Source organism: Pygocentrus nattereri, chromosome 4 (assembly GCF_015220715.1).
Source record: "Pygocentrus nattereri isolate fPygNat1 chromosome 4, fPygNat1.pri, whole genome shotgun sequence".
In the NCBI taxonomy this organism is placed as follows: Eukaryota; Metazoa; Chordata; class Actinopteri; order Characiformes; family Serrasalmidae; genus Pygocentrus; species Pygocentrus nattereri.
In genome coordinates this window covers 41559374-41578812 of record NC_051214.1, presented here as the reverse complement: position 1 = coordinate 41578812, position 19439 = coordinate 41559374, and the positions used below count along the sequence as shown (strand labels likewise).

The window sequence follows — 19439 nt, the reverse complement described above, 5'->3', positions numbered from 1 at the left end:
CCCTTTGGTCAATGTATCTTGATTGACAAGTAACGCGATGGTGATGCTGGGTAAGAAACTAGAGAGGTTGCTAAATAATATTAACGCGGGTATTATTTTATCCCCTTTTTACGGTTAAACAATGGATTATGATGGGATACAGTAGAGCAAATTCCCCCACTCAGTCAGTCCAAACTCACTGCTCATGATTGGCTGGCTGAAATTTCTCCAGCAGGAGGCACAAAAGTTGCTTTTGTGGGTGTCATTTAAAAATAAGAAAAAAAAAAAAAAATCCACACCACCAGGAGCTCATAAATGCACATCTGTACACAGTTCTACCCACTTAATGCCAGGTGTGAACTGGGCCTCAGTAAATTGTGTCATTAAAAACACTTCTAAAACAATAGCCTGGGAGTGGAAACGGTGTGACTCCAGCATTTTTCAACTAGGTTCTGTCCTACGTAGCCCAGTGACAGCTGATGTAGATGTCAGTTCTATTTCAAGTGAAGAGCTAGAAGTAGGTCACTTTAGGGTCACATATTGTGCTCTCTAGAGAATGGACACGTGGCATTCAGAAATGGAATCCCCAAGACATGACTATAACACCATTTCTGGGAATTAGTTGGTGTAATGAGGCCATGAAGCCATTTCATCAGTCTGGAGGGACAAACCTGTTTCAAACTCAAACCACGTTCGACTAAAGCAAACTGAAAATAATTACTGGGATCTGATCACAATGATGAATATTTAAATATTTATGCCAGCAAGACATGGAAGAAGAAAGTTTATGCTTCTCTCAAAGAAATAGAAAAAAGAAAACAGCACATCCTTTAGGCAGCAAGTCCATGTAAATACTAAATAATTACAATATATGTACCAGGCCAGGGGAACTTCAAAAACCTGTTTGTCTTGGCTTCTGTTATTTTTATTCCCCGAGAGAAGCTGGATCAGTGAATATCCATATACACTGGATATCTGGTTTATCAGATACACCTGCCTTTTAAGTTTACTTTGTAGGTGTATAACTACTGATTGTCGCCCATCTGTTGTTCCACGGTTAATCAGCACCCCTCTACACCATGCATCTGTGCAAAAGCGGCCATTATTGGACCACTGCAGTCGTCGATCATTTCTTCATTTTATTAAATATACAGGTGTACCTGATAAAATAGCCAATGAGTATACACAGATAGTTTCTGCACAAGGCATTTCACCTGTCTCTGGAGTCCTGTGGCCAATAATAATAATAATAATATACATCTTATTTTTCCAAAGCTCAAGGTCGCCTTAAAGAGCATCAAAAATAGGCCATGAATGAAGCACAAAAATATCGTAATGAACACAAAACAAGCTCTGGAGCTCTAAAATAGCTGAGCTAAATGAAGTAAGCAAATGGTCAAATAATACACCAAGATTACGGATTAATTGTGAAGGTTCAGTAATAACTAATAATACACACACATGTATATATATAACTGTATACGTACAGACATTTATGCATCTCTTTAGCTCTTGTAACACTGGCTCTTCTGTTTATTGTCATTTTTATTTTATTTATCCCCTAGAGAAATATTTGTTAGTAGTCTGTATGTTTGTTTGTTTTTTTTCAATATGTTACATGTTATACATGTGTGCACTTACCAAGACATATTCCTTGTCATAACATCATAAACCAATGCTAAATGAGGAATTTGACAAGAACAATGGCTGATCTGTTGTGAAATACTATCAGGTTTCAACCCCCCATGTGCAGGCATGTGAATGTGCATTTATGCCTGCTCCCTCTTGGTTCTCTCTGTCTGTCTGTAGTGGTGAGATGCTGATATTCTGCCGTGCACTCGGAGGACATGCAGCTGTGGCACAGCTCCATGACAGCAGCTGAAATAACTGTGTTGCTCACTCACTCTGGGGCTGCACTCCTAGTGTCAGTGCATTACCCATCAAACACAATGGAGGGGCAGCCTGTGCCTGAAGATAGAACACCCCCACTTCAAATCACTGGCCAGCATGGTGTTACTTCTCATTGTTATGCCAGTGACACCTGGATTTATGTTAGCACCACCGCTGATTTGCCACCCAGTTCTCTGATGAAATGGATTTTATGTAATATAGTTAAAGAAATGCCTCAATCCCATCATTCTTAAAATAAATGCAAAAAAGTGATGTGCTAGTTGCCCCCTAGGGCATGGTGCCCTAGGTATATATAGGCCTCATAGGTCTGAGCAGATACGTAAATATTATACATAGAATATTCCAGAATGATGTGTATATATATATATATATATATATATATATATATATATATATATACACACAAATAAATATATATATATTTGTACAGTTGTTATGTTACAGAGGAGTAATAAGTACCTCCAGTAAGGGAGGTTTGTCAAGTTCAGTCTAAGTTTGAAGTGTGAGCACAGGCTTCCTCCGAGACTTGTGAAACCAGCCACCGCTTCTTTTCGAACTGCCACTCAGGCAATGCGCCCGGAGGAAAGAGCCAACCACCAGATCTGTTACATCAGTTAACAGACGCCTGCGCTGACTAGTATCGTGTTAAGTGATGGGAGGAGCAGGGGGGCCATCTTACCTACCCAGCGAGAGTGAGGCCAATTGTGCTGTAGTATCACCAGGTTTCGAACTCGTGATCTCCTGATGATAGGGCCAACGCTTAGACAGTTGCGCCACTCGGGAGCCCTGTTTCTACCATTTTATGCAGTGACAGGCAGTGAAGTATAATATACCTTTATTTGTTGATGAAAATTCGCCAATCAAAATATTGCAGTGTTAGTGGTGAATAAAGAGGAGACTTTTGAACATGTGGTTGTTTGTTATGAGGAACAACATAACGTGGCTCATACACCAGCTAAAGCATTTGGGAAAAAACGAAATGGGCAAGCAGTGAGACTGATATTTGTAATTTCCAGTTTATCGCACTTTAGTTTTGTTTTTAACTTTTTTACATTCATAATTGTGGCTGTCTTGCTAACCAACTTTCATTCATAACATCTTGATTACATGTTGATTTCAGCTGTGTGCAGATCTCCAGTTGCTTGGTAACAGGCATGATGGTTGATTATCAACTTCGATCAAGTAGTTTAAGATTGCCTTACTTGAGATCAGATGCTGTAAGAAAAATTTCTAGATAGGATTTTCTTCTGTAAGTTGTTCTTATTTTGACCTGTCAGATCTTAAACTGAGACAACAAGATAGGACGATTCAAAGACCTTCATGACTACAGAGGTCAGGGCCACTGGCCTGTAGTCATTTAGTCCTGTAGAATTACTTTTTTGAGGGACTGGTTGTAGATATGTTGCAGCATGTGTGTACAGAGGAAAGTTTCAGTGATTTGCTGAAGATGTTTTTGAAAATCAAATCAATCTATTGTCTAATCTGTTGCCTCTTCAAAAAGCAGAACTGTAGTTTTTCACTGGTCCACCTCTTCACTGTTGTGACGACAGGCTTGTTACTTTTAAATTTGTGCCTGTATGATGAGGTGGACAACACTGTAGTCAGAAAGCTCAATAACCATGCATTTTTAATATTGGTGTTAATAGTACTTTAATAAAGCCGAAGAACTTAGATTGGCACGTGTCTCCCATGTTTTCTGTTTGTTTTAGTCTGTTAATGTTGTCTACTGAACTGTCAAACAGTTACTGATCTTCAGGGACTGCATTTCACCTGATAGTATTCTGTTTATCCAAAAAAAACCTTCAGCATCATTTGAAATCCTCACAACAGGTGTGCTCGCTCTGCTCAACCTGGCAAGGAGGCGGCAGAGAGGCAGACAGGCAGGTGCTCATTCACCTGAGACGATGTGGCCATCTTTATGAGACCATCTTTTTTCCTCTTCAGTTTGTGAACTCTACGCAACAAAATGAAAGAACTACTTCTGCTCATCAAAATCAACAAGGACTTTTCAACTGCATCTGCCCTCTGCTTTGCAGAGACCTGGCTTCTGATCTGGCCCTGGACAGCACCCTGCAGGGTCACCCAGCTTCCAGCTGCACAAAACAGAGACATAGAGCTCACAGGCAAAACCAAGGGAGGAGAAATCTACTTCAATGTCAACAAACCCTGCTGTAAAGACGTCAGATCACTGTTAAAATCGTGCACTCCTCATCTAGAGTCACTTTTCATCAAGCACAATCTGTTCTACTCTCCCAGAGAGTTCTCTTCTTTCATTTTGGTCGGTATCTATGTTGCACTAGGAGTGCAAGAACAGATGTACAGAAACTGCTGGCCAATCAGATAATGAAAGTAGTAGTAATGAAATACAGAACTCGGACTTACTGCTCATCATTCTGGGAGACTTTAACAGTGCAAATCAAATGAAGGAAGTGCCCAAGTACAGACAGTATGTCACTTGTGCCCCAAGAGACAGGGGAATTTTTGGACCACATCATACATCAGTTTCACACAGTGCATGACTGGTGGTGGCAGAACTCACAACTGAAATTTGTAGGAAACGGAGATGTGAAGTTGCAAGTGGCAACTGTCCTTTGCCACAAATCACGCACCACATATTGCAACAGAATGACACGGTGAGGCAATGTTGTAAGTGGATGCGTACTGTATCTGCCATGTGGCAAAGCAAATATTGCTGCACTGCAAACAATGCACTGCATGATGCGACACAGCTCCCCTTTGAAATGAAAAGGATGCTGTTAAGCAAACTTGCAAGCAGACATTTACTGTGAGCAAATTTTAACTGTATACAAATGCTGCAACTGCAACAATGCCTTTAGCCAAACAGGCAAAAAGTGAACTGGCCTTCATCACAAATGGCAAGTTAAATATAATTTTCCCTGAAGGTAAAGAGGGGAAACCTTGGTTCTGTTTTTCTTCTTCTAACCCATGACTATTTAACTTAATAATGGAAATATCAGTTTTTATATATTCTCTGTTGACTGTGATGATTTGTAGGGAAGACATTTGATTGGATATAGTTTACATTTTTCGAGCGGGAAGGCAAATTTAAACCATATGGAGCTGTGAGGTTACTAGCTAATGTAACTAGCATGCCTGTAAGATTAAGCGAGCTAACTTCTAAACTTGTGTTTTTAGAAAATTATAAAAGCATAAAGTCAATTTTATTCCCATTAAAAGCTTCTGTGTTACACTAGAGCCAATAAGAAACTGCCTCAGATATGTTTATTATGGTTCTTTCATGACAAAAATGACATGGAAATACCCACTAGCTGTGAGCACAGGGAACGCAGCAAGGGCAAATGCAAGTACAAGTGTACAATAACAATTAAACAAGCGGCAAAGGTCGTCAGAGAGGGCTCACTAGTCCTAAAACTAGTGCGACTGCCTTGGTTTATCACATGGAAAAGACATGGTTTTCACAAGATGATAAAACAGCCTTAGTCCTGTTGCAGTTCTGCACAGAATTAAGGTTTCCATCTGTATGTAGACTACTAATTCCAGTGACTCTGTACACAGTCATAGTTATTAATTAATTAATTAATTGTATGAATGAATGAATAAATAAATCAGGATATAAAGAGATTGCAGCAGGTTAACATGGATTATTCTCAAACGCTGCAAATTAAATGCTGTTGCGGAAAAGAATTGCTGTGCTTAGAGCAATAATTCTAACAACCACAACACAGCAATATCTTGCCTGCTGGGATTCAATTTAACTTCCCCTGAAGTAAACACTGAGAGTCATATCAATGCAGGCCACAGGAAACAAATTAGGCAGATAGTTCTGTCAAACCTTTCATTAACACACATGGAAACAGGCCTGGACCGTCTGCCCTTGCAGCAGCGCAGATATATGAGATGGTGAAAATGCAATAACTAGTGAAGAGGAATATTTTCCACTTAAGCTGCTGAGGTGTCAGGATGCTAATTTACATTTATCAACTGGTGCTAGACTCCAGCATAACTATGATAAAATGGCTGCTATTTCAAGCCTTAGAAAATGTGTCCCTTATTTCTAATAAAAAAAAAGCTTAAGGAGAATGGACATGTAACCATTTTCAATAAGGCATATGGATATGAATCTAGCCCATAAAAATGTCTGCACATAAATCATACCATAATATTCAGGGTGTCTTACATGTCATTTTTCAACAAAATAGTTTCTTTATAGGCTGAAGAGTTATTACGGTATCCCAGAGATAGCTGCATGTTAATGAAGGCTTGGACTGAAATGTCTGCTTACCCAAGCTCCCTGCTGCAGTTAAAAATAAATGAATTGAATTGTGAAGTTCCTCTGGCCCACACTGAGGGAAGGCAAGTAGATCACCTGTACTATATCCAGTACCTTACTGCATTCGGTTGCTCACAACTTCTACCTACTTTGACTAAAGCCCTGAGAAAAGATCTGAGCTCAAACCATGAGAAATAATGTGTACATGCAGTATTTAAGTGATAGAGATACAAATGATTTCATGATTTGAAAGGAACAAGTTAATGTAAGGATAAGGTGCATTTACATCTGTACTGGGTAAGCCATGTAGAACCTCCATACAGTGGGACCAAACATAATTGGATAAATTAACATATTTTGGGTAATACTATCATGTTAATACATGCAGATCCTTGAAGTCAATGTCTGCCTGAAGGCTGCAGATATTACAGTGACGATTCTATGATTTTTTTTGTTGGGTAGAGCCATAATGGGAGTATAGTTTCTGTTCAGGGTCCAAATAAATGCTTTTAAGTTCCAAGAGCTCCATAATTTCTCAATCTCAATAATATCTCTAACACTTCATTAAGCATTAACCACTCTACTGATAGATATCAGCATTTTGTCTAGTATTTTTTTCCACAGCTGTGGTAGGCTGGGCCGTTGTTTTAAATTTAAAGCCCTCTGCAGAGTTTTAGTAATTGCATCTTAAGCAGCAGAGACAATATATATAGCAGAAACACTAGTTATATACGATAAATTACTTTTACATTCAGCAGCAGACATGATAAAATATCTAATCACAAGGCCAAACATTTCTAAAATCTACCATATTCAGACATGCAAACTTGTGAGCAGAGAAAAAGGTAACATATTCAGAAACCAACACACTGTAGGGGGCTTTAGAGGTTTGGTACCCCAAGGAAAGATTTTTGTGATTTTACAGTTCACTGAGTTCAGCAACAATGAAAACATATCAAACAAAAACATATCAAAAATAGTAATGCTTTGGCAATTTGTAATGCTTTTGTCAGGTTTTGCCTTCTGCAATTATAATAAATAGAGGCATTCAAAAAATTCCACCGATCCTTTGTATCTTATTTGCTAAGAGGCCTATACTGACTCCATAAGGCACATTGTGCTTGGACCCCTTGGACCCAGAGGACAAGCACATTTTGGGCCTTTCAGATTTTCACTAGGGTCAGTGTCCTTGTGGCCCCTCCCATGGTCCTGCCCCTGAGATATCACCAAATACTATATATTTGCCATGATGCTCTGCCAGTCCAATAAAGTTGGTCTTCTCAGTTCCTGTCTTTTTAGAGAACGTTTTGCCTTCAGTTGTCTCTTCAGTGAAATGCATGCTCAATGGGGATCAGGTTGAGTGATTGACTTGGCCAGATAAACTACTTTTGTACTTGGGACTCTGTAGGATCACTGTCCTGTTACAAGGTGAAACATCATCAAGTGAATGTTGAGGCAACTGGTTTGATCTGAACAGATAGTTCTGTTCACTTCAGAATTCATCCTGCTCCTGAAAACGGCAGCCAAATAATCCATAAAAACAAGTGAACCGGTCTTACTGACAGCGTTACATGGCATCCTGCTTCATAGATGAAGTGGTCTGCTTTGAATCTTTGATATTTACTTTTTTTAATTACTTCTCTTTCCATCACGCTGTACCAGATTACTCTTCATACTATCTGTCAATAAGACTTTGCTCAGAACTGAGTGAGTTTTTTGATGCACTTCGCAAAAAACTGCAACCTGACATTTCTTAAGGCTTAGCAGTGGTTTGCGTCTTAGGGTAACGTCTGTGGTCTTACTAGGCTTCATCCTTGTCAAGCAAACCATCAATCTAAAAGACAACTTCCTATACGGAGTCCACCCCACCCCCCTAAAAAGCTGGGGGTCTTTATATCTTTCTAGTCGATGCTTTGCTCAGTGAATGGTGACCTTAGGCTCATGTACTGCTTCTGCACAGCATACCATTCTATTGGAAATGCTTTTCTTGGGGTTATATGCCTATGTTTGTGTGTAAGTAGCTGAATTCACTAATTAGAAGAGGTGTCTTGATACTATTGCTCATGTTTTTACATCATACAGATTTACCAAACTGTTGCTTCTGACACACCTAATGTTTTGGCTCAATGTCTCTGTTCAGTTTTTTTCACATTGAGAGACAACAGCAACTCCACAATCTGCCAAATCTGAAATCAACTCAACTTTTTGCATGGAATAATGATGCAACAACACTCAAATAGCTAAGAAATTAGCACAAGTGCACATGCATATCCTATATAATGGAGTATAGACTACTCTGTATCTATACAATCTCTTCATTTCTTTTCACAATATTCACCTGAAAGATTGGAAAGATACTTCTAGGAAATAAATCTGTTTCAAAGAGCTGTTACTCTTAAATGCCAAAAGTTAACCTCCTGTCATCTTTGTTTACAATAATGAAGTGTGACTAAGAGACAATGAGGCCAGCAGTGTTGTATTTAAAGTCCTTTAGAGTCTTGAAACCCCACTGTGGATAAAGAATAACAGCAGTTAGCTCATTTCGCTCTCACTGCACAGTATAATTATTACTGTCAGAGAGTCATTCACAAGATCCTTACTAGCCACCAACACTCCAAACAAGCATGATAAAGGCTGTTGCCTTGTTAACAGAATGTTCTAAGCATGTTTTGTGCTCAGTGATCTATATTCCTAATTGCTACGATACAAAACACTCGTGGGTTCTTTTGTGAATGGGCAAAAAGAAAAGGTCAGTCTTTTAGTTCTATTAATAGAAAAAAACATCTTCAATAATCGGCTGTTCTAGGCACTTCAAACACCTAGCTTGGCCTTGATTGCTGTAGGTAAATAGCTGATACAGCATCTCTCGCTTTTCTCACTCCATTGTCCAGAGGTTGAGAAAATGCCACAGACGTCAATGCATACCAGCTATAAAACTAATGAGCCACGCATCAAAATGAAAGCCAGCACACGTTAGGACCTGAAGCAATAAGCACACCAGGGCCAACTCATCATTTCTCATTAGATAGCATCATGCTTTTTTCAGTGCAAGACATAAATGCATATTTATGAGCGCACTCCAGTTTCTCACTCATTGTGGCATTGATTCAGACCACAGTATTTGCATCCATCAATCACCAGGTGTGCTTTTACACCAGATACCGGCATGAAATTTTCAATCAATTCATAAACGAACAGGAGACTTTTCAAACCAAGCCCAGGAAGAGTCTCATGGGTTACATGAATATTAATATACATGCAGATGTCAATGAAGCCACTGAAGCCTCATCCCCCCGGAGTTCCCACACTCAATTAATCAGAATCAGAATCAGAATCAAATATAATTTGAAATACCTTTCCTCAAATAATGTTAATTAGCGCAAAGGTCTGGACAATGCTCAGTGGTACTAAATCACTAAAACAAAGTTAAGAAACGGTGCCTATCTGTGCACCTTCCTGGGTCAGCATTGATAACACTATACAACACAGAGGGTGAAATACCTAAAATCCTTAAGAAGAAATTTCTGCTTAAAACCCATTAATGCCGTTTTTATGTGGATTCTGACATTCACCAATGTTTTCTTATTTTGGTTTTGCTCTTAGGTAAAAACAGAATCTACACACACGCTAGAGCACAAGGACGAGAACAGTTCTGCGCTTTAATCTGACGAAGACATTTTCTGGACCTTTCTCAAGAGCAAACTTAGGAAGATGTTGGTGAATGAGGCCCATTGTTATTTTTGGCAAAGTAGTGAGCCTCGACACAGCCTTACTCATAAACAACGAGACTTTTCCTACATGCTGCTTTAATACCCAAACATGGCTGCACTACCTGTTTAAGATGGTTTTAAACATTCCACAGTGCTTCGGGTCTTGTTACAACTTTTTTTTTTTAGACATAAATCAATGACGTCAAAAGGGCAAAACATTAATTATGTTTTCTTTGTGCTGTTTTTGTTTCAATAACAGTAAAAGCAGATTGACTGCTTTCTGTTTCTGTTTGCATTTCATGTACTGTTTCAAGTTTTCTGGACTTTTTGTTTATAAGTTCACATCTTAACTGTAGAGAAAAGTGTAGCACAAGATTTAACAAGATGTGGAAACTTGCTGAGAGCACTGCTCTATGTAAAACTGCTCGGAGCTCGCTAGACTTTTTTTAATTTGCTCTGTCAGAGTCTAGACTGCTCCAGACTGTCGTGGGAATCTGCCTTCACTTCAGTGTAATTCTGAGCAATCTTTCCTCTATCTGTCTCCAATTAGCTGCAGATTACTAAAAGCAATATGAAAGCACATCTCCCAGAAGGTCCTTTACCACAGGAATGCACAAAAGGTCAATCAGAAATATTAGTCCCTGGCAAATATAAGACTATATGTATTCAGCACATAGAGATGAACTAGAAAGAAGACAAAGTGTGTGAAAAATGCTTGACTGCAAAAGCCCAGCCCAGACTCAAAGGCCACAAGCAGTTTTTTTTGAGCGCAGCCGAGACGTCTGGTCGACAACACACAGCAATACGTGGAGAGGCAGAGAGAGCGCCTAATCATATTGCGAATGGCTTTGACATTCAGTCCTTGGCCCGACCGTAGATAATCTTCTATGAATTGAAATGAATTAAAAGCATTCTGCCAGGCTTTGTTGCACAAACATAATCCCTAGTCTGTATGCACTAGTCACAATGTAGGGGTTTAGTCATAAACACACAAAAGTTCCATCATATAAATTACATGAAGCTCTGCCATAGACCAGTATAGCAGATAGGAATACTTTATCTCTTCGCTTTTTAACAAAAACATCTCACAGCAAATCTCTACCTGAAACAGCAAAGCATGAGGGTTTTCTCTAAGAAGGACGCACATGAATATAATTAAATATGATACTGAATCTTCATTTATCAACCTTTACTTGTGGCAGAATCTGTCAGTCTAAAATTAATAAGATTGTACATGAATGTCTGGAAAACTTTTAATCCAACTGCAGGCATGATTCATCTTTTTGAGCTTCTGATCAACTCTGGGATGATTATATCACAAGCCTTTATGTAGCTACTAAAGCAAGATATCCCTTCCATACAAAGACAGGATAGTTAGATTTGTGCCATCTTTTATTCAGGACTGTCATTTCTAAAAGCCACTGCTGGTCATTCAGTTAGAAGTGGACAGAGGACTGGCAAACCCTGCTGTGGGTCTAAATGCAATTTTGCTGTCTACAGAGCGCTGCTGGTGACATCCAATATAAATAAAAATAACGCATGGCCATGCTTTATTAACACATGAAAACAAGATCCTAATGCGTGGTCATGACTTAGTAAGGCATGCGAATGAGATAATTAAGTCGTGGCAACTACTTACTAAGGCGTGGTAACGAGATCATGCCTTACTAAGCCATGGCTATGCATTAGGATCTCGTTCCCATGTCTTACTAAGCCAGGTCATGCATTAGGATCTCATTCCCACACCTTACTAAGTCCATGATTGGCCATGATTTAATTATTTTGTTCTCATGCTTTACTAAGTTGTGGCCATGCATGACTTTTAATCATACAGGATGTCACCATTGTGGCTCCATAACTGATAAATATTCTGATTTAAATTGGATTATTTTCTATTAAATGAGGTCTGTTTTTGGCCCAAGCAGATCAGCATGTCCACTTTTTCTGGCTTAAGGTTTGAACACTAAACATAGTATACCAGACTGCCAGTTAACTGTGGTTATACTGTTATGTTACTCAGACTTTTTTCCTAGCTTCTGATTGGTCTAACTCTTCTACAGAAGCCCAGTGTAATTGGTTTAAATTTCTCATCTTAAAATTTGTTAAAACAACACAGTTCATAATGACAAATCCAACACTTTTGTTTTAAAAAATGCACTTTTTCAAATTGTGCTTTTGATATAAAAATGATTCATCTTTCAGCCTTGCATGAAACATCATTTTTTCAAGCATCAGGTAACATGCCCACATTGGTTAACGTCAGACTGAGTGACAGGGAGAGGGAGGGTCATCTTCCCCACCCAGAGAGAGTCCAATTATGCTCTTGAGGACTGTCCTGCTTTATGTTGATTAAAGAAACACAGTGGAACTATGATTGGTTACGATGCTGCACAGCACAAAAACACTGATTTGTTAAACAGGTTAATTTGCATATTGCCATTTTCTGCGATAACGCTAATGTGAAAGCCAACCAATATAATGTGCAGCCCTAGCGTCCAGTGGCAACATTTTGAGGGTACCTGGATCGACTGGCACGTGTCATTCGCCTTGATACATTTTTAAATATCCTACCTCAAATAGTGCTGATTAGCACAATTGACTATAAAACATTCAGTGGTACTGGATCACTTTCTGACTGAAACAAAGTTTTGATCTGTGCAAACAGGCAACCTTTCTGGGTCAGCATGCTGATTCACAAGTTTGCAGAACAGCTTGGCAGATGAGGAGTGTATAAAAGAGATTATCACACAGGCTGCTTAATCTCTCAGTTTTTTTCCCTATCTGTATGTCTGGGCATATGAGGGCCCAGAAAGAGATTAAAATACTCAGTTTGTTATACTGCATGACAAATGGCTTTGGTGTGGCTGCTTCAGAAGTAGTGATGGTGTCCAGAGATAGGAATTCACACTGTGGCCTCATCTCAAAAAAGAGGAAAGTGCTTCTGAAATCCTCTGAGAAATGGCTTGAGCGGCTAGTAATCAGCCTGCACTTTCTCAATCCTCAAAAGCCTGTGAGCTCAAAGCCTGAAGAGCACATGAATCAGATGGATGGATGGACGGACAGACAGACAGACAGACAGACAGACAGACAGACAGACAGACAGACAGATAGACAGATAGATAGATAGATAGATAGATAGATAGATCTATCAAATCCTCACAGCAATGTTCCAACATCTAGTGTAAAGCCTTCCCAGAAGATTGGAGACTGTTACTGCAGCAAAGGAGAAACAAACTCCCTACTAATACTGTTGATTTCAGAAGAAACGCTGGATGAGCAAACATTTTATTATGTTTTCACAAACAGCATAGCTGGATAGCAGAGCAGACAGACCAGCATACAAACAAGAGCAAGAGAAAATAAAGAAAGACTCCAAAGAAAGTAGGGAATGTGCACAGAACTGAAGTGGGCATAACTGTACTTGTGAGGACACAAAGCTTTGAAAACACACACATACACACGCATACACAGGCAGAGCGAGACAGTTGGAGCGTAAAGATCACACTCACCTTGTACTGGAACAGGAACAAACCACAGAAGAGGCTGTAGAGATCAGCGGTCAGCAGGGAGAGGTTGACCGCTGTTGCGCTGGTCCTTTTGATGACCACAGGCATGAAGCTGTACAGGCCGAACATGCAGGCGCTGAAGCCGATATACAGAAGTCCTAAGGACAAACGTAGTACACATGGTCAATTGCAGCTATTTATAATTCTCAATTAAACTGACCAAGGGTCAAATCTGAAGATCACTGTTTACCCTTGAGTCAAGTTGTGTAATTCCACAATTACATTAATTACCTATCAATGTAAATCTTTACTTTTGCATTTGATTGTGAAGCTTTTGTCCATGCTTTTTTTGTTTAATCATTTAATTCTTTTTGCAAAACCAACTGAATGTGTAGCAAAAACGTTTCATCAGATTCAATAAAAGAAGTACAATAAAATATATATAAAACAGAAAGAAATCTGCACTTTCAACAAAAACAATTTTGTTGCCAAATCAATTTTAAACCAAACTAAATTTGTTTGGCAAAGTACTGTGTAGAAGCATCAGGGGAAAAAAAAGCAGAAAACATTTTCAAAAATGTCTTAGTATTTAGTGTGTCCACTCTGTGTCACAGCTGTTTTTTCAGGTGACAGTTATTCAAAGCAATCTGCAGGGATATTTTTGCAGACCTCCAAAGTTCAGGTTTACATTTTCTGCTTCCCATGATTCATGTAATCCCATACACATTCAGTGACGTTGAGGAGGTCAGTCAGTTGTTCTTAGTTCACCTGCGGCTTCTTTATCTGATTTGCAAATGCTCTTCTTTTTATTTATAATTATTTTATAATGCTCAGCACTTAGCAGTCTTTTTCTAGTGATATGTAGCATCAACACAACTGCTGAATTTCAGTTTACCTCTTTTTGGCAAAGATGTGTTTTTATTTATGTGCAACTGATCATACAAACTCAAAGCACTTGTGTGTTTCAGTGGGGGTGGGGGGTGGGGTGGGGGGTAATGTTAAATACTGAGCCAGGTATCTATACACTGAACTGAAGTGCCACAGAAATGTAACTAGTAAGATAATGAGATATAAATGTCACTGACGTCATGAAGGACAGAGGGATCATTTTGTGCAGTGATGTTTTGTTCATCATTCATTTAGCACAGCCGTAATAGAATTGAGCGTCACCAAATAATAAAATTAGCTGCTTGTGCTCTCAAGCCATTCATCTCAAAATGCATCTGTAAAGGACATGACTTTTATTTCCAAAGACGAAGATGCGACAGAGCCGGAGACAGATTACAGTCATTTGTTTTGAAAAAAAAATAAAAAATGAAACAGCACTTATCCAGCAAAATCCAGAATAATCGGCATTCCATCACAATCATTTCCCAATTCAACAGTTTCAGCAAAAGCAATCAGAATCATATTGAATTAGTGCTCGCTTTGTTGTTTCAACAACAGAATTACATCCTGGGCTAAACACTCTAACTGTAATGTTGTTTTGGTGATGTCGTTTTCTGGTGAGGGTAAAATGGACATTACTCAATACAGCAGCGTGGGTTGCTCAAAGCAAGAATGACAGACGTTCGCTCATAAAAAGTCTGGGAATAACACAAGTAATGTTTGATTTTCACTGTTATTTTTCTACTAATATATAAAAGATATCAGCAAATGTTTTGTTAACATAACTACGTACTCATCCTCTGTGTATATTTACCTTTCTTTTGTGGTGTGAAGAAGAGGTTTTGTCTAAATAATAATAAAAAAAACACATATTAAAGTTCAAAGGTGGTTTGAATACCTGAAAGGCCTTATTATAGTTTTCCCAGATCAGTAAGTTTGTAAGAGACAAGAGATGTTTAACCAGAGATGTCCCTGCACTTTTGATGGGCAGAATATACAGGTTTCAACACTAACAGCCACAGGGTCGCACTTGGAAACCTGTTTTAGGCAACTGGCAACCCTTTTGTGGCTTCTTGTTGTCCTGGGACAACTTTTTTTTCAATATTTGACATTTAACGACAATAAAAACAAGAGAATATGATACCACTCAAATGAAAATCAAATTTGCTATAAAGTTGTCTTACAGTCTGAACCACTCAACACTATGACAGCACACTGTGGTGTGCAAGTTGCATCTATATGCCGACCTACTGGCTGTAAAATGCCAGCCATATTGCCATTTTCAGCAACCAAAATCTAGGATTGCATTGAGCCCACAGGAAATCCTTATTTGAGCTATCAGTATAAGGCATACGTTAACACTGCAAGACCAGATCTACATGTTCTTTGGAAATTGCTTGTGAAGATTTAGTACCCTTAGAAAACCCCAAAGTATCAAGATGATGTGGCCAATTCTGCCCCCTACCAATCTGGGAGGATGAAGGCTAAGGTGAAGTATCACCACATCTCTTCAAAATGCTCCTCTACTGTCCACGTTTAGCTGCTGGATTAACAGTAGATCCTATTCTATTTGTCCTCTGTTGCACCCTATTTAACTGCCACAGTAAAATAGGAATGCACAGTAGTTTCTACAGAAAAGACTTTTGCAATGCATTGTAATTTGTGCACATTCTGTGTTGAGGCTGCACTTGTATGTACATCTGGCCCTCAGTCTTTAAGACAAATGCTAATGGTCTGTTACCTCGGCAACGTTATTAGCCTTGTCTTTTTCACCTCATATCTGTCAGCGTGAAAACGGTGAGTCTGTGAAGATTTAGTAATCTTACTAAATTTAGTAATCTGACACTAAACGTGATAAATAATGTTGAAAATGTTATTTCATTAGTAGTCTGCACATTAGTAGACTGTAAAAATGAACTTGAGCAATTATCGGTGCTCCCACTGCAACACATTCCATGTAGTGTAATAGCACTTCGTGCCGTGTGCAGTGGCCTTTAGATAGTTGCGGGTATTGGAAGCTCATCATGGTTGTACCTCACGCACCCAGACACACACACTTACACACATTTATTCTGGGACTCGCAACTACTGAGCCCCAGAGCAGAAGGCTTCATGAGTTATTCAAATGCTTCGTATATTTTGTGTAGCGGTCGAAACACGCCAGAAAATGGCAAGCCGCCGCAAGTTTTTCATAAAAGAAATTTCAGATGTAGAGCGTCCACAGACTAGGCTTTAACTGTGCTCTAAAGACTCTGCTAAAGAGACATCAGCACACACATTTGAATATCATGAATATTCAGGACAATTTTATAATTAGTTGGCACTAATGACTACAAATTTAGCCACATTCCAGGGCATCGTCTCTGAGAGCAGCGTTAACTCTTTTGATCAGGATATGTGGCAGTGAAATCGTTTTCTCTCCCAAGGGGATTCAGAGCTGCTGTGTGAGGGTTGAGATATGACACATTAGCAAGTAAACATTTCACCAGACGACCTGAAGCCAGGCCTGCCCTTTCCTCGGCTTTTCCCCGCAGGTACCGTTCCTCTGCACTTTCCCACTGCATACCCAGACTTTATTAGGCATGAAGAGATGATAATTTAGGTTATGGCACCATTAGGAAGAGTTTTTACTGTGACAGATAAGTTTAACAGTGCTCATCTGTACTTGCATCGAAAGAAGAAATTATACAACAGTTTAGCAAATGAGAATCTTAAAAGTAAAGCAATTTATGTCTCTGAAAGACATAATAACTTTAAATAACTTTGCAATAACTTTAAAGCACAGTACTACTGCTTCTCACTGAAAAAAAGGCTAAGATTATCTGATACTTTAGCACTTTCATTGTACAATGAGAGTTCCTAAGATGAACGTTGTAGTTTTAAAATATTGTTACACTGCTCCTTCACCACTATTTAGAAACGACACTTTATTTGAGTAATCTTTGATGCCACACATTACGCTAATTGAATACACAGAACCACAGCCTACTTAATAATGCATATTCATGAACTGTTAAATCAACTCGTCTGCCCAGACAGCACTCTGTCTCACGTAGCTGTTTTCAGATGTTCAGTTTTGGGGTACAAATTCTATACGTTTTTAGAAGTTCTTAAAAAAATTGAAGAGTCTGTTGTGAGCATTTTACTGCATTTTGCATAAAATTGGTCTCAGTGTAGCTCAGGACTCGCCAGCCAACTCAAGCTGAAAGGAGCAGCTTTCCCCAAACACTTAAAGTAAGGCATAACAATGAATTTCTCATAATTATGATGTCCTTTCACCTAATAATGAGATACTATCATAATTATGTGTTATAATATTAAACGTATGACTTGCTATATCAGTATATTGAGATCCTATTTTAGCATCTCAATCATGACTTTTTATTTTATAAAAATGAGATCTCATAATATGGAAATGTTTCTTATAGTTCTGGCTTAATGACTTGCTCTCATAATTAATCTCACAATCTCAACGTAGTATCTCATGATTACAACCTAGTATCTCATAATTAAGATTTATCATCTCATAATAACCACTTAGCATCTCAATTATGAGAACAATTTCTTCTTATTATTATGAGGTAGTAAGTCATTATTACAAGACACTAAGTAATATGAGATCCTAAGTCATAATAATGCAAAACTCTCCCAATATGATGCGATACTAAGTCGAAATTATGAGATGTTAAGTCAGAATTATAAGATGTTAAGTCAAAATCATGAGCTAGTAAGTTATAATTATGACAAACCTTCTCTTTTTTTATGACATATATGACCTATTTTCTTTTTTTCCCCAAATGGCAGAAACAGACTTCTATAGGACACTGTTACTCCCACTGGCTAAATAATTCATAACTGTCTAGCTGACTAGCTGTTGCAGACATGAGTTGAATAGCTAACACTAATGTCTGACCTTAAATAGCACCACTGAGAAGCTGCTTCAAGCACACAGGTACATTTTCTAGTCCTAATGCACATCCTAATGCACTGAACGGGCTACATTTTTGACACTGTATCAGCTTGTGATCATACAGAAGAATTGTAAAAAGCAAGAGAGAAAATGCAAAATACAAAACACTCATTTAAGGCCATTTCTGGGAAAAGTTTGAAAGGTCAATGAAAAAAAAGACATGAAAAAAAAGACATAAAAAAACATCTATTCTGGGTCTTTTTCCAATATTTCTTTGCAAAATCTGCTGCACAAAAAAAAGCTGAACAAACATTTGACAAAAGTACTAAGAATATACCAAAGCTCACACAATTTATCCCCTTGTGATAGGGCTGTCACTATCATGAAATCTTAACTGATGATCAATTGCCACATTAAATAACTGTGACTAACAACTTAGTTGTTTTTGTCCAGTATATTCAGATATTATGCTACGAGTCTAAAGTGGCCCAATTAATGGAATAGCCAATGTAGTTGCTCCCAGTTGACGAAAGGAACAGCTCAACCTCAAATAAACAAATATTACTCACCACTGCCCTCTAAAGGCGTCAGTCAGATGTTGTTTGTTTTTTGTTGCCCCGTGCTGTATCTCAATAAATAGTTTTTTTTGTCTGCATGTATTTGCCTCACCATAACATATAGAGCTGCATGCAATTCACATTCTGTTTTTTGCCATGTAAACGTGATTGTACAAGTTAATAACTGTAGAAAATAAATATACTCAATAATTGCAATCAGCCAATTTTATATTATATGTATATGTTGTATAGTTCAGGTACTAAAATCTGAAAAAACCACAGCACGAAAAACTCTTGTGCTGTTAATGGAATAATGCTTAACTCTCATGCTGCTTGCATGGACCACCAAGTATACTCATGAAGTAAGAACCCGTTTTTTGTTTAAACTGAGGGGCTGGCAACTTATGTTCTTCACAAGAACTGGGCTGATCAGCTCGCTAACAGGCTAAAAGACAGCAAACACAATAAACAACTCCATCATTAATAACACAGCATTAAATTGAAGCACTTACGGGATGATTCACTGAAAAACTGCAGTTTAAAAGTCTAAAAATGTCTCTTGGATGGATTACACACTTCAAATGTTCCTGTTTCAATCAGCAGTAGCGTCAAACCCAGGCTGAATCCCAAACGGCTCCGTACTCTCTACGTAGTGTGCTAGCTATGAAGGTTTAGATAGAGTCATGAAATGACCACAATATACAGCAGTGCATGACCGAACACTCC

The 19439-nt window shown here is 38.5% G+C and overlaps 1 protein-coding gene across 1 annotated transcript in view; it reads right to left on the bottom strand.

The window, feature by feature from the left end:
* slc35f1 (solute carrier family 35 member F1) overlaps positions 1-19439 on the bottom strand; it is a 142775-nt gene that overhangs the window by 3060 nt on the left and 120276 nt on the right. The window contains exon 7 of the mRNA XM_017692524.2: positions 13362-13516. Coding sequence (XP_017548013.1) covers positions 13362-13516 — 155 coding nt within the window. The remainder of the gene's footprint in view (positions 1-13361; positions 13517-19439) is intronic.